Source organism: Carassius gibelio, chromosome A11 (assembly GCF_023724105.1).
Source record: "Carassius gibelio isolate Cgi1373 ecotype wild population from Czech Republic chromosome A11, carGib1.2-hapl.c, whole genome shotgun sequence".
Lineage (NCBI taxonomy): Eukaryota > Metazoa > Chordata > Actinopteri > Cypriniformes > Cyprinidae > Carassius > Carassius gibelio.
In genome coordinates this window covers 14,902,275-14,918,768 of record NC_068381.1, presented here as the reverse complement: position 1 = coordinate 14,918,768, position 16,494 = coordinate 14,902,275, and the positions used below count along the sequence as shown (strand labels likewise).

The 16,494-nt window shown below is 36.7% G+C and overlaps 1 protein-coding gene across 3 annotated transcripts in view; it reads right to left on the bottom strand.

The window, feature by feature from the left end:
* Nucleotides 1-381: 381 nt before the first annotated feature.
* LOC128022440 (F-box-like/WD repeat-containing protein TBL1XR1) overlaps nt 382-16,494 on the bottom strand; it is a 56,529-nt gene continuing 40,416 nt past the window's right edge. For 2 of the 3 annotated variants that reach the window (XM_052610033.1, XM_052610032.1), the window contains 14 exons: nt 7,886-7,983; nt 7,334-7,479; nt 6,956-7,175; nt 6,628-6,760; nt 5,663-5,804; nt 5,516-5,579; nt 5,323-5,420; nt 4,425-4,485; nt 4,191-4,312; nt 4,030-4,104; nt 3,807-3,934; nt 2,497-2,662; nt 2,305-2,406; nt 382-2,224 (listed from right to left, as the gene is read on the bottom strand). In XM_052610033.1, the coding sequence (XP_052465993.1) occupies nt 2,198-2,224; nt 2,305-2,406; nt 2,497-2,662; nt 3,807-3,934; nt 4,030-4,104; nt 4,191-4,312; nt 4,425-4,485; nt 5,323-5,420; nt 5,516-5,579; nt 5,663-5,804; nt 6,628-6,760; nt 6,956-7,175; nt 7,334-7,479; nt 7,886-7,943 (1,542 nt within the window). In that variant the 5' untranslated portion in view covers nt 7,944-7,983 and the 3' untranslated portion in view covers nt 382-2,197. Of the gene's footprint in view, nt 2,225-2,304; nt 2,407-2,496; nt 2,663-3,802; nt 3,935-4,029; nt 4,105-4,190; nt 4,313-4,424; nt 4,486-5,322; nt 5,421-5,515; nt 5,580-5,662; nt 5,805-6,627; nt 6,761-6,955; nt 7,176-7,333; nt 7,480-7,885; nt 7,984-16,494 lie in introns of those variants that run through there. The other variant, XM_052610034.1, reaches the window with a different exon arrangement.

The window sequence follows — 16,494 nt, the reverse complement described above, 5'->3', positions numbered from 1 at the left end:
AGTAATGATGCTGAAAATTCAACTTTGCATCACAGGAATAATTTATTTTCTAAAGTATATTCAAATAGAAAACTATTATTTTAAGTTGTAATAATATTTCGTTTTTTTTGTATTTTTGATCAAATAAATGCAGGCTTGATGAGCAGAAGAAACTTCTTTCAAAAACATTAAAAATAGTAATGTTTCCAAACTTTTGGTCTGTACTGTACTGTATGTATGTATATGTATATGTATATGTATATGTATATGTATATGTATATATATATATATATTGTGAATATATAGAAGTAAATCTGAATATATAAGTCTACATATATAGAAGTGACTCTAAATGTAAGTTGTGAATGAATAAGTTAAATCAGGAGAATCAAAACACAGCTGTAATATCAAAATATACTTTATTTTGGACTCCAGATCTGATTCAAATGACAACAGACCAATGCAATGCAGGGGGAATTTTTCAACCAAAAACATTTGACTGAGGAAACAAAGATCAGGTGTGGGGACATCTGAAGAGTGAGCAGAACTGAGGTCTAAGCTGTACACCCTCAAACCGACCTCCAGTAGTTTGTTAGGGTTTTATTTCTTTTTTTCTCTCTTTTTGCTTATTTCTTTAGTCCTTTTTTTATAGCTACAAAGAAATATGAATTACAAAAGTTTTAAAAGAGTACAAAAAGTCCAGGAGCCACAGATGCAGTAAGAATAATTAGAAATGACGCTGAAGAACTGAAGGTTGCTTTGGGGCAGGCAGACACTGGGGCGATTACACAGAAGAGCAAAGGGGCGACCCAGACACCCTTCTGTTGTCGTAGGCTGTAATAAATAGTGTTCAGATGGGTTTTTTGATCCATTTTGCACATCTCAAAATACAACACCCTTGTTTAAAATTTAAGTTTAAACACCGATATCCTAAAATATCTTTGTGTGGGACTTAAACAGAGATTCAGAGCCTCTTTCATGGGACAGAAAGAGAACTTTGCATTCTTGGGGTTTGACATTTTTTCCCCCTTGAAGGTCGAGGCATTGAAAACCTTGAGAAACCCTGAGAAAAACAAAAGCACATTATTACAGACTCTCCTCATGCAGCCGATGACTGAGCATCAGCATCTCATTACATGGCAGTGTAGAGAATCCCAAAAATGAGCTTTTATTTTCAAAAGCATCAAAATGATGTCTTTCTTAGATATTTGAGCAATGTTCTGTGCAACAGACTTGCTTCAGGTTTTAGTTCTGGATCAAAAACATGCCGAATTTTGATTTGCAGCATACTGTATAATATATTTTTTTTAACAGTTGAAACCGAAAGACAAAATTAATTGCAGAAATAATCCAATTATTAAAACGAAGTACAAAAGTATGAAAAATAAGCTGATGGGTTTAATTCAAAATATTGCAAACCTAAAACAAGTCTTTCTGTTTTCAGTCTGTATGTATGTCAAACGGTCCTCAGCTTGAACTGAGGGCTGTATGTGTTGATTTTAAGGGGGATATCTACCAACTAAATACAGTAGTATGAGCGAACAGATGCATTTCCTGTGGATGTGTGTGGCTTTTTTTTTTTTTTTTTTTTGTGGTTAATGTACCTCTCATTTGGTGGAGAAACAGGGTACAAGGGGGAAGGGGAGATTACAGTTACACCATAGCATAAAAACTAAAAATGAAGAACAAGATAAAGATTTTTGTTTTTTTTCCTCATGTCCCCACACTGTTGAAATCACAAAACATCCAGTACCAAAAAGACTTAATATCTGTACGTGTGTCAAATGGAGGAAAACATGAGTCCTGGAATCATGCAGCTGTTTCAAATCAAAATCAATTGTGCAAAGGGGGGGGGGGGTATTTGTCTGAAACGGAATCTACAAACAAAGAATAAAATCCTTTCGTTCGTTTATTTTGATGAGATTTTGAAGAACAAATAGTAAAATATCTTCCAAATTTGGTACATATACCAGTCCTCTTGTCTTTCTTCTTCCTCTGTTATACTGTTGTTGTTGTTTCCACCTTACAGAAGTCTTTTGAATGTCTCTGGTTGGAATCACATCCTCCCCGCTCAGCCTGGGGCATCGGGGTGCTTGTGTTTGTTTGTCTGTAGTGGCTGGCCATGGTTCACTAGGGACTGTAGCAGTTTGAGGGTCAGGGACAGTCATTTTGGCTATGTACACATTCATAGTCGGTCCATGGCTTCCAGCAAGCAGCGCTATTTCCGCAGATCTAATACACAAACCTTCAATGAAAGCACAAAAATGTTTAGTATAGGCATCGCCATATATCCATTAGATTTATTTGAGGTGCACTTGTACTTACAGAGCCATCCGACGCACTTGCTCCTACTTTGTCTCCTGCTGCATTCCAGCAAACTTCAAAAATGCCCCCCGTCCCCCTGTAGCTATGGACTAAAGCACCAGTCTGTGGAAATGACAGCCACAAAAAGAGTTCAGCTCGGGCTGCATTTTGGCATTCTGAGGATCAGATGAATCGGAGGACCTCCAGGCTTACCTGTGTGTTCCAGATGTGGACGCATTTGTCAAAAGAGCCGCTGGCTAGATGGCGTCCGTCAGGGCTGAAGGCCACGCTGTACACGGGCTCCTGGTGTTTGGTTAGTGTGTGGATGCAGATGCCCCGATCTACATCCCAGAGCCGAACAGTGGAGTCAAAGGAAGCACTAGAGGTGCCAGAGGAAAATGATGATAAAGAACAATTTGTGTTTAGTTAATAGTTTTATTAAACCACACACTTTTTTATTAGGTATGCCAAAAAAAAATTATATATCTTATATATTTTAGTGTTCCTGTAGCTCAATAGGTAGAGCACTGCGCTATCATCAAGCGCAAGGTTGGGGGTTCGATTCCCCGGGAACACATGATAGGTAAAAATTGATAGCCAGAATTTGGATAAAAGCGTCTGCTAAATGCATAAATTAAATTTTAATTTTAATTTTATATATATATATCTGGCTAGTACCGAAGAGCTATTATTTCAATACCTTTTTTTTTTTTTTTTTAAACATGTTATGGTTTTTGAATACGGTAGCTTGAATATGCCACAGGATTATTATTTTTTCATTGCAACCAATCTCACAAAGATGAAAACACATTTCTATGAAAAAAAAATTTGTATGAAAAAAAAAGAGTCAGGAATTAAATAATTGTGATGTCACAATCACATTTTTCCCCACTGCAGAAACGAGCTTTCAAAGATATCTGATCAATATACAAATTTCTGTACTTTACCAAGTATAAAAATACAACTAAAGAAATATCCCAAATTAAAATCGAAATAAAAATGGATATTCATTTTGAGATTTGCTAAAAAGCTATATGTAAATATGTAAAATTAATTTTTATATATTGATTTACCTTTGCTGTCATCCGATAGTTGAAACGATGTACTTTATATATATATATAAATGAGAAAGTATTTTCATTTTATGGCTGCTGTCTGATCTGATTAAACAAATCGATAAATGAAAAAGCCCTTATTTGTCAGCCATATAGCACTCATTTACTTTTTTTACATGCATTAATAGCGTTCCTCTAACTAAACCTTAAGAATAAGCCTTTCCAAATGAGAAGATTATATATAATGTAGCCAAAAGGAATACAGACTGAGTACAGCTTGTTGAGTTATTTTGTGGTTCGATAGATAGATGTGATCGTGAACATCGAAATCACTGAGGTCACGTAGAGCTGCTTCCCTGCACTGGATTTGGTTTCAATTTTAATTTGTACAAGTGAAATATTAGTGAAAACAGCCTTAATCCACAAAGCAGCAGGTGGTGAAAGTGTGTTAAAGGTGTGTGACTCTACCTGGCCAGCATTAGATTGGCATTGGGGTTGTTGGTTCCTGGACCTGTGGGGCTCCATTTGATGGTATAGATTTCTTTGCTATGAGCTTGCAAATCATGAACACAAGTGTCCTGTTTCATACTCCAGATCTAGGACATTGGAAGAAGCAATTATTTAGACCACCACAACATCATTTGCATTATCCAAACACCTGCTGTGTAGCCAGCATCGTAAATGGTCTTACCTTAAGAGTCATATCATCAGAACATGACGCCAGCAGGTTACCAGTTGGATCCCATTTGATTGCGTTAACTTCATTCTGGAGACAGAGAAAAAGAGTTTGATGCTGATCTTTTTGGCAGGCCGGAGCTGTAGGAAATGGGAGGACGAGCAGACAGGTCTTACTGTGTGTCCTTGGAATGTCTTAATGGGTCGGTCCTGGCCCAGTTTGCACACGTGGATGCACATGTCTGTGCTACAGGAGGCAAACGTGTTGTTACTCTGCCAGTCCACGTCCAGAGCCGGTGCTGAAGTGAGAGGGACAAAAGGCTACAGCATAAGAGCTTGTTCCCTCTAAATAATTGAGAAGATTATTCAGATATTGTGAACGATTAAGTATGAAGTGGAATTTGTGTGAACCTGAATGAAACGGGAACTGCTGTTTGGCTTCCCCCGTGTGAGCATCCCAAATGATTGTTGTCTGAAGAAAAGAAATATGAAATCAACTGTGATAAGGGGAAACCGTTACGTATAAGCTGATGTGGGTAATATATGTGCCACTGGCAACACATAAATAGTAGATTATTAACTAGCTATTTACATTTTCTGAAGAATATGTGGGTGTGTATGCCTTCACAATATGGTGTAGATCAGTAATTTACTATTTCTTTCTCACCAGTTGAACCCCTAACCTAAAATATTTTATTGAAGTATATAAATACCACATGTGATTAAATATTTTAAAAGTTAATATTTCAATGCTTTAACAACACATTCACGTTCATGGTTCTCTGAAGTCGGTAATTGTCACTTGACATGTTGCCAGGTAAGGAAATAAAAAAAAATGTCATCAAATGCATATAAGTATAAATTTTTTCAAATTAATTAATTTTATTTTTACATTTCTATTATTTAACTTTTCATAAACTCCCTGCAGTTCCCACCCTAGTTTGGAAAACCCTATTTCAGGCTTATTATTGTTAACTGTTTTACTCTAAAAATAAATACATAAATAAATAAATAAATAATAAAAGTTAACTGTAATTAAAAAATGAATAATAATAATAATAATAATAATAAAACATTTATTTTTATTTAGTTTAAAATGACAAACTTAAATAAAAACAGAGAAGGTGGGAAACATGAATAAAAATGACAAAAACAAAATAACTACAACTTTAAAATGAAAGTGAAAACAAAATCTAAAAATAAACTTCTAAATATTTAATAAGAGTATAATAGTATATCGGTGATATTCTAAGTGATTGTCAGGGTGCTTTCTAACTACACTCTCTTACTACACTGTAGCTTTTCTTACCTTATCAACACCAGCGCTTAGGATAAAGTTTCCTTTTTTGTTCCATTTTAATGCAAATATTGGACCTTTATGTTGACCCAGGGTACTGGCCAGATTACCTGTGAATGAACAGTTGTCAGTCTGCTGAAAGGAATGACAGAGAAAAGCATTTTGGCGCAGAAGGCAAAAAAAAACAAAAAAACTGTTTTCTTACCATCTTTCGTCCATATTCTTGCAAAGCCGTCATATGATCCTGTGGCTAATAGTGTACCTTCACTCTGATAAACACAAGGAGGAAATGTTAGTCTTTTAAAATACACCCATTTTTAGACCAGAGGGCGCATGTCGAAGCTAAACTCACGTTCCAATCTAACGATGTGACGTCTTTGTTGCTGGGCACGTCTTGGCCACCTTCCCGTATGCAGTGCCTGAGGACGAGCTGTGTACAGCTACTACTGCTGTTCTCACTCAGATTCCAGATGCGTGCCGTCGAGTCTCCAGAACTGTGGAGAGTCACAGTATTAAATAACTCTGCATTGACTGACTTCTGTTTTCTACACATGCACCAACAGCACTTTTTTCATCTGCTTCTAATATTTATTCCACGCTAGTGCTGAGTATTGACACAAATTTCAAGATTCGATTCGATTTTGATTCAAAAGCATGTGATTCGATTCAGTTGTAATCGATTAGATTCTATATCGATTCATTTAAATATAATATAATAGATAGTGAATGGAGGGTTTTTGTTAAATGTGAGCCAAAATCATCACAATTAAAATAACCGAAGACTTAAACTACTTCAGTCTGTGTGCACTGAATTTATTTAATACACAAGTTTCACAATTTAAGTTGAATTACTGAAATAAATGAACTTTATGACATTCTAATTGATTGAGATGCACCTGTACATCAAGGTATATAATCAAACAAAAAGAAATCTCTCAGCTATGCTGTAAACTATACGTTCAGTTGGTACATTATAATTTTGTAAAAAGTTAAAATTGACAACTTATTTGTATATAAACATTTAAACTTCACATAAGGCAGTTTTTATAATAATAGCAACCAACTTTCAATTATCTAATTATTTCTACTCTAGTTTGTTATTGAAATAGAAATATTTAAAGGCGGCTCAAATGAAAACATCATATATTTTTTTTCTCTTCTGTTTTCACAATAAAAATGAAACATGACATGTTACTAGAGTGCCTTTTCTGTAGCTCGATAGTGACGACTATGTCTAACCCAGAGTACTGAATCGGTCACATCTGAACGGATTCAGTGATGAAAAGAGTCAGAAGACCAGCAGACTGTGTAACTGACCCGGAGGCGAGCAGATCACTGACGGGGTTCCAGGCGCAGATGAAGACCTCCGACTCGTGACCTCTCAGCACCATGGCTTTATTCTGAGGGATCTCCACATCCATGTCCACGTCCATCATGTCTGCATGGTTATCTGTAAAGACAGATGGTGGTGAGGACTTACACTGACTAACACACAGGTGTGACTAACACAACAGTTCTTTGATTCATAGCCACAGTACATAACTGAAAGCTACAACATTCACATTTTCAGGAAATAATGGGGGGGGGGGGTATTATGAACAATACTAAGCAGAGTAAAGTGATCCCGAATCAATCAGTGACTCACTAGGTAAGGTGTGAGCACCGTTCTCCTCTCCGTTTGCGGTGTTTTCTCCATTTTTGGTGTTGCCCTGCATGTTGGTGCTGGTTGCTGAGGGCGCTGTGGCGGCCTGTTGCTGGGCGAGTTTGTCTCGGTACGCCTGCTGCCGGGTCTGTACCACATCAGGCATCACCGCATCAATCAATGACAAAGACTCAATCGGTCGCCCATCGAACAGCGTGCCGTCCTGTGGACAGGAGTCAACATATCGGTCAAGCACTCAATTTGACATTAACAGGATTTTAGCTAATATCATTATCTGGGTCAAGCTCAAGAAAACAAACTCCTTGATGCAGATAAATGTAGGTGTCGTGATCGCTTTTGTAAATAAAGCTCTGCTCTCACCTCATTGATGCTGACTTCAGCCTCCACATACTGCAGGCCCTTCTGGATGATGGAGATCAGAGCAGCAGGGGGCACTAGGGCGCCATTGATGTTGGACTGACTGATGTGGCTCTCAATGCCGAACGTGAAGGCCGAGTGGGAAAACCCTGCCAGAGGGAATGTTAAACACTTTAGTGTGACGCTTACTGGATCAACTTTCTCTCCAGCTCACGGCTACGAGAGTATCGCTTGCGTGCGCATGCGTGTTCATTTAAATAACAGTCAGTGTTTTACTGTAATCAACGCTGATAATAAATTATATCCCAAAACTCAAATTAAGGAGACATTACTGACAAATATGTTTACATTTCTGTGAGTGAAAGTGATAGTCTAAATGGTAAATGCTTCAAGACATGTAGACAGTTTTGATTATACGTTGAGATTTTTTTGCCATTTTTGGATCAAAAACCAGCTATTATTAACCATGATTGGTTACACAAAAGCTGTGCAAGATTTGATATGAATACAATTTTGGAGTGTTTATTTGGGCTGTTCTGTTTAAGCAGCACCTACCCGACTCCTGCAGGTATCTATACACCAGGAAGTTGACCTCATCGCTGCTAATACTCATCTTCACATCTGCTTACACCATGAGGTCAGCACACAGGAGACTAGCATAAGAAAGAAAGGACAAAACAATATCAGAAAGCCAGTTCACAGAATGTTCACTAAAAACAGGAACAGAATAGATATGGATATTGTCAGGCTCTTTGCCTTCCACTCAGAGTGTGTATAAAAAGCCTCTTTTACAGTGAAATAAGGGGGTAAAAGCTCTCTTTGTCAGCAGGAACCTGAGTGTGTACTATGCTGCCAGAGGTTACCAAGGGCTTCACAGCCCTGCATGGCTGAATAACAAGTTGTAGTACCAAAAGTGTCCATGGTATTTTGGGGGCGCTGTTGCACCAACACTGCAGAGCAACAAAAGCATCTCCCACTGAAAATGTTTACACGAGTGCTACTACAAAACACTTCTGTTTACTTGAGTTTGACAGTTGGATTCATTACGACTTTGGCTTTACAGAGCTGCCAAAATGTCAGTTTACACTTAAAGATTTTTTTTTTTTTTTTAGCACAGGAACATTTACTTGAAATCAAATCTGACCTAGATTTGACAGTCCTAAATTTACATTTTGAAACATTCACATACCTTTTAGAGTGGTTTATTCAAATCATATCTCATGCTTGCTCTATATTAAGCCACAATTTCAAGACATCCGCTCAGCTTTGGACTTCCTCCAGAAAAGAGCACAAGCGAGCACAAACATATTTTCAGTTCCACATCGAAATACTGCATAACCACAAGTGGGCTAATTCTGAAAAGTGACCCATTTCCTCATGACCCCTGGTGTCAACCATTCCAGATCACATCCTCTTCATTATACAGAGAAGTGAAGTGGAAAGTGTTTCCCCGTCACTGGGCGTTCACGCTCATAGGATGTGGTTTGTTAGTTAAATGGATGGCTTTCGTCTCCTCCTAAGGTTCTTGCTCGAGAACGGTTTTTGAGTGATGGGGTTTCATTCTATTTCTAGACCTAGCCATCGTGTGATGTAACACCTACCTGCTCCCTTATTAACAGACTACAGCTTGTTTTTGAGTAACATTTAGCCTGCTAATGAATGCTCAATTAGTTGGCTGAACTTCTCGAACATTAGAGTCGCATGTCTTGCGTTCCCTTCATGAAATATGCAAAAGTATGCAAATGGGAACATCATCAAAAGGCAGAGTGTCAAGGCCAATCAGACAACAGAGATACTGCGGCGTCCAATCAAATCAGGTAGAAACGGTGCCCCTGGATCAATGCGTTTTATCTCACAGCATAGCCGAATTAAATCTCTGCAACAGTGCAGAGTGCTCTTCTATGTTATCGAGCGGCTGAGTCGATACTAAGGAGGACTGCTACCTTCCAATAAATCACCCGTGCTCTTCAGGACCACCTAGCCTGTAAAACAGAAAAGGGAACTCCAGGCATTTACAGTGGCAACATTAGTTCAAGTAAAGAAACTATGGGTGGGGAAATTCCCTCGTAGACGTGACACAGAAAGAGCTTTTATTGAAACGGGTCACGGCAAACAGGGACCTCCATGAGATATATCGCCATGTGCGCCTCGTAAATTGTCCTCAGGAATGCAAATATCACAATATGTTCTCTGCCTTGGACGACATTTTGGTGTGCTGGCGGATGCTTCGTGTGTAGCGTAATCTTCATTGTATAATCAAAGGCAGCATGTGTTGCGTAACAGTGGAGTGCACGCAGTCGGGGTGAGGGAGTTTGTACTGTGTTATTCCAGGCTGAAAGGGAAGTCTGAGAGGAAATGCTGTTTAACTGGTTTGGGTGAAAGGTGTAACTGCCGGCTGTTGAGTTACGGACTGATAACAGGCCACTTTACAGCACGGTGATGAAGTTATTTTCCTGCTGATTTAAAGCTATTTTACATGTTCAAATAAGAGTAACTTCACAAAAAACAAAAGCTATTTTACATTTTCAAATAAGAGTATCTTCACAAAAAACAAAAGCTATTTTACATTTTCAAATAAGAGTAACTTCACAAAAAACAAAAAAAAAGTACTTTAATACCATTTAAAGATTATTTTATAAAAATGTTTATACTACTTAAAATAAGATTATCATCAAGTAGCATAACCAAGAAAATATTTTGTACACATCTTTATTATTTTCAAGAAAAACTTTTTTCAAGTAATTAAAAAAAAATGTATCATACAAACCATACAAACTTAAATTATTACATCTACACATTTATTATTATTAACAATATAAATGAATAAATAAAAATCTATTTAATGACTGTACAAAAGTCATGTGGTATAACCAAGTAAAAATGTTTGTGGTACATCTCAATAAATAAAACGTTTTAAATATAATTAATAATAAAAATTGTCAACAATGATAACAATATAAATAAAAAAAGTGTTATGACTGTGCAAATGTCATGTGGTGTAAAAATAAAAAAAATAAATAAAATTATATATATAATATTTAAATATACATAATTTTTTATTTTTTTTGGTGTTTGGTCGTTGTCTTTTCACCCGACTCCCATGACAACAGTGAACTTGATCCTCTCGAACCTCTGCGGGCCTCAGTGAACAATGAGAAGCTTGGAGAGCTTGTGTTCTTGTGTAACACTGACCGTTGGACACAAATTCCTCAAGACACTCTTCACAGTCAGTGCTCCTCTTCCACCAATTAAGCACAAAAGAAAATATCCCAAAAGCCTAAGCATTAAAAATCTGTCTCAAGAGTACCATGAATTGTGGGGATTATGCTTGACCTGCTTTCCAAGCAATATTACAAAGAGATAAACAGCTTGGTCCTGATTTTTCTAAGCGTAATGTATATTAGAACTCTTAAACTTCACAAAACCACAACATATTTAAGTAGACCCCGCACGTGATATCTACTTAAACATGCTGTGGTTTTGTGAAGTTAAGGAGTTATAATTTACATTACACATTTTTCTAAAGTGTCAGCAATTGATATATACTTTTAAATATATTTATATTTATTTATTTCACCATCCCAATATCAAATTTAGCATATGCAAATATTTAACCAATATGCTCAAATATGCCTTTATTAAATATAACCATTATTATTATAATTATAATTATTATTATTAAAATTACACATTACATGTGAAGCAAAGATTTAATAATAATTATTTTATAATAATGTTTTTATATATTTATATGTGTGAAATTATTTTGAATTCAAACGCACACCTGGGTACACAACAATATAATTACTTTTTTGGAAATTATATTTTCTGTTCTTCACTTTGTAATGCCACAAATGGCAACTACACAATCTACTCTTCTGAAATATAAAACACTTAGCTAAATGTAAAGTAAAGTAACGTCACCGCATGTAACAGAGCAGCTCTAAAGCAGACGTGCTACCACCAACCCACATCCTGACAATAGTACCATTTTTCTTCCTCTTTTTAAGGCAATTATGTCAACCCCATTTTTACCAGCTGCTTTTGGAAAAATCATATAGCTCACATCCCTCTGTCAGCATCTAACAATCGAGGTTGAGTTCAAAGGCAAAGCAGCCCAATCAATCCAGCAGGAACAATGACCATTGCTTATTAGATGCCTCATGCTAATGATTTCTGTCACAAGCGATTAAGACAGATGCTGGCCTAAACTGCTTGTGATGCAACCTACTCTCCGAAGGGCGAAAAATCAAATCAAATTGGACCAGCGAGATTACCACGTCACCTCATCTGACCTACTTTAGGATCTGGATCCATCAGTGTCTGTCTGAACATGGAGGGATAGGGGAAATACGACACGAGGCCCATGAATGGATCTCTCTACTCTTCTTCTTTTGTGTAAAGTGTCCTAGAAGCAGGTCAATGGATCGCACTGGCTGTGGTCAATCACGCATACATCCGCCGTAGGCCTTGTAGTGCTTTTTATTAAGAATCTTTTAACCACTGCCCTGCAGATGACATCGTCCTGCCATTATGGATCCTTCAGAAACAATATGTCAGCCTACGGATGGCTTGCATATAGTTGTCTCTGCACACAGGATAATGTATTTTAGCAGACAGACCAAATCCTGTAAAGCACATAACCACCGGCACTATGGGATCATTAAACCGTCTCATTTCAGCTCCAACAAAAATTGGACCGGAGTCATTCTGCAGAGGACTAAAGACTCTACACACAAGGATGTTTAAAGCCGCCTGCATTTCCAACACAGTTTAAGTCAGCCTTGTGTAAAATTATAATAAACATCATGAGGACTAAGTTCAGAGGCGAATGACAAAATGTTATGAAATTGGAATTGAAATGTAAGACTTCTAAAGAAACACATTCTAATGCAAATTAAACATCAAATCGATACAGTTTTCGAAAAAATCCTTGATTAATGTCTTTTATATATTAGACTTTCTGAGATTGTTTGCAATGGCCAACTGAAACTGATCAATAAACCAATTGTTTAAAATAAATTCAACACTTATATAGTTTGCTATTGTAACTACAGCTAGAAAATAAATCAGTAAGTCCACAAAATTGTATTGAAAACGTATTGAATGCTAGATAGTTGATCTTGTTCACAACCAAAAGTAAATATGACTGCTTATCAGTTATCTCTAAGTATTTCATATCATATCTCACAACAAGTCAAGAGAACATTTCACATACTGAAAACTAAGCCAGTCTTCGGAACACAAATTAAGATATTTTTGATGAAACCCGAGAGCTTTCTGAATTAATGACAGAATTTTAATTTTTGGGTGAACTATCCCTTTAACTCTTCAGTCCAACAGCCTGAAGTACACACCCCATGGCAAACAGTTATGGGTGATGTAACACAAGGACATGTTCAGAGACAGAGAAGGTTATCTGCTCATGTTGTGACATTGCTTCTGGGTGAGTGCGGCTGTCACTTTACCGAGGTGCCATTTTTTTGTAATGAAATGTTGACTCATCTCATATCAACAATTTTATCTTTGGCGCACAGGTGGAAATTGTTGGGAAGGGCGGCAACGTGCTGCTCCAAACTTGACAGAGGGCAACAAGAATGTGAGGTAACATGAGGACAAGATCTAAACTGCCAGCATTCCTGGAGGACCATGGGGAATGTGTAACATGTTTGCCCTCCTCCGGCACTTTGAGAACTCTACTAAGCATGTCATTCAGAAAAACAGCTATGTGACTTGTTTTTATTAAAAAGGAAGCATTTTGAAAGAAAATAACATTTTACCCAAGGGTTAGATAAAAAAACAGCTCCTTTCTAGAATCGATTAAAACATTAACTTGAGAATAATAAGCTATATTGACAGATTCATTTAGATGCTAATTAGCATATTCATATACATACTCAGCATTAATAGTCGAAAATCTACTGTCATTGAAAATAAGTCATCAGCAAGTTGTTTTTGAATCTATGTACTATCCTGCTGATGATGTGCTGTAGCACAGGTGCAGATGTGCTGAGAATGTTAAATGTACTCATTTGCCTCTGTTAACTAGTGACACTAAATGTGGCACAATTGCTTGCAGCTACAGAGGTAAACTATGAGTACAGCAGCTGAAGGCGACCTTACAGCCTACACAGTCTTTCGTAGTATGAATCACTCAATTCAACACCATGTTGGACCAAAGGTGAGGCACTGATGTGTAGCCTATGTCAAAGGATTCATGCGTTATCAGCTCGTCTTGTGAAAGGTTAGAATACAATAAAGGTTTGAAAAATTACAAAACCTGTCCAGAACATTTCACCACAAAGACGAGAAATAAGAAAACATTCATTTTAATCATTGTTATTAATACTTAAAATGACTCCCTAATTCTTAAAAAAAAAAAAAAAAAAAAAAAAAAAAATTAAAAGGTTTAGACACAAATTAGAGAAATGTGCTAAATGTTCATATAAATGTCACAAAAAAGGACAAATCTGAAACATGCTCTGAACCAAGGCTGCATTTATTTGATCAAAATAAATACATAAATAAAACCAGTAAAATTGTGAAATATTATTCAAATTTAGAATAATTGTTATGGATGCATGGATACCACTTTTTACAGAGCAAGGCCCATACAGATACTATTATTTTAGGTACTTGCTGATAATGATACAGATATCTGTATTTTCACTGCATTTGTAATAAAAAAAACCTTGGTACAGAAACCAAAAGATTATGAATAATGTTGGTTGGCTTAGTTCATTTTGTAAATATATATTTCCTTCAGTTATCTTCACACTTAATTATGATCGTTAAAATGTATTGTACAAGCTTTTGTTACAGTCACTGGTCATTTTATTGCTCCATGGTATTTCATCTTTAATTTAGAAACATATTAACGTTGCTCCTATGCGGCGGCTCAGTACAGTAATTACAAGATGTTTTCCTCTAACAACGCAGGGAATCACACATTATTCATAAATACTGTAACAGCGATGAACATGTTCACTGAAATATAAGTCCTGATTTTTATCATCTGAAAGTGCTATGACTTATATTCCAAAGCCACTCATATAAAGCAATTAACGCCGAGCAAGCAAAACATGCAACGTGCACAAAGTTGTCCTTTGTACAGCCTGTTGCACTTCACACAGCCTGCTAGTTTCACTTTTGATTTTCACTTTCATCCTATAAGCTTGATGTTAGGCCCCTATATATTTTGTTTGTTTTATATTTACTATTTAGATTTAATTTAAATGATGCATGTGCTAAGTGAGCAAACAGCAATCAATATTATGCAACAGAAGTGTGCGCTCTCTCCCTCGCTCTCTCTTCTTACCGCCAAGTAACTTGTGCATTGTTTTACTTACTTGCTTTTGACTTCTGACCAAATTACAAACTTTCCAGTGATGTCTGTGCTGCCGCACGCTCAAACCACTCAGTGTGCTTAGCTTATCAACTCTACAGGCCAGTACCGATATCGGTGTATCCCTAATAGTTTTCTATTTTAAAACATTTCAAAATTCATTACTGAGATGGTAAAGTTAAATATTTGTCAGCTATTTAAGCATTTCTTATTTATATCAATATTGAGTAAAGTGTGAGTGTGAATTCTATTATAATTTTTTTTTTCTCTCTTTCGATATTGGGGTGACAATCTTTTTTTCTTCTTCTTCTTCTTGACATGGTTATTGACAGAATTGGAATAATGCACCTGAACCTTATCTGGCATAATTAAAGAGTATCCAGCATGTGACAAAAAGCAGTAGATAATGAGTGATAACTGAGCAGGCAAAGAAAAGCCCATCATCGGAGCTCAGAGAAAGTCAATAATCAATAGCAGACTTGTTTAACCACCTCTGGTCAGTTACGAGAGCTATACATCTGCATGTGAACCGAGTGCACTGCCAGTGTTTCCAGGAACTCAACTCAGACAGCAGACCTGACTAATGAGTAACATATTCAAGGTCTGCAGAGACCTGGTCAACACTGGGGGCTTCTTATCTAGAGCGATAAAGAAATTACACAGGCACTTCCCTTTAGACCCGACTCTGCTGCTGGTGTGCTTTTTTACACATGTAGACCCTTAGGATGGGGTGTTTGTGAAACATGTGGGACAGGCACTGCCTAAAGGTCTGCTGGAACACGATCGTGCTGGAGCTGTTCAGAAGGTTACATCATATCACCACCTGCCAAAATCACTTACTATAGCTAGAGCGCCGGTACACACAGACTCATTCATTGCTCTGATTTGAGTGCATTAGCGATTATGCTAAGAAGCTTTTGTTTGTTCTCAAATCACAACAGTGACCGATAAAGGCATCGTGGGATAAAGCTGTCACCTTTGGACTATTATAAAAAGCAGATTGTTGAATTTATAAATTACATCCTAGGCACCACCTAGAGAGTCTTGTGAATAAGATAATGGCTGCCTTCACATGAACACTACTACAATGCTGTAATTATCAGTGGGAAACTCGGCTTTCTGGATTTGGGGTGTATGAGTCAATGAATCATGATGGAAGCTAATTGGTATCGGTTATAATTATGTTTTGATTCATGATTCTGAGTGGAAAGTCTGAAGGCAGTATATGATCAAATTATAAATTATATATATATATATATATATATATATATATATAAAGCAGTGCAGCTGTCCAAGATATGTTATGACCCTTGACCTTTATGGGAGTCAATAACAGTAATTTTGAATCAGCACAAGGGCGCCAGGCTCTGCGTATTATTCAAGGAAAAGCTGATACAGGACAGACACCTAAATACTTTGTTGAAAATAAAGTTCATAGACTCACCTAAAACAACAACAACAAAAACTGTCTGAACAAGACATGCAGTGTTTTATACAACATAATACAATACCATTCAAATGAGATCAGTATGTGTTTGTGTGTGGGTAGGCATGCGTGTGTGTTTTAGAAAATTCATATTCAGCAAGGGTACATTCAATTGATAAAAATGACAATAAAAACAATTATAATGTTACAAAAGGTTTCCATGTGAAATGCATGCTGTTAACCACGCGTTTTGACCATTGGTAATAATCGGAATTGTTTCTTGAGCAGCAAATCAGCATATTAAAAATGAAGACTGGAGTAATGATGCTGAAAATTTAGCTTTGCATCACAAGAATAAATAGTATTGTAAAATACAGTCAAACAGAAATTGTA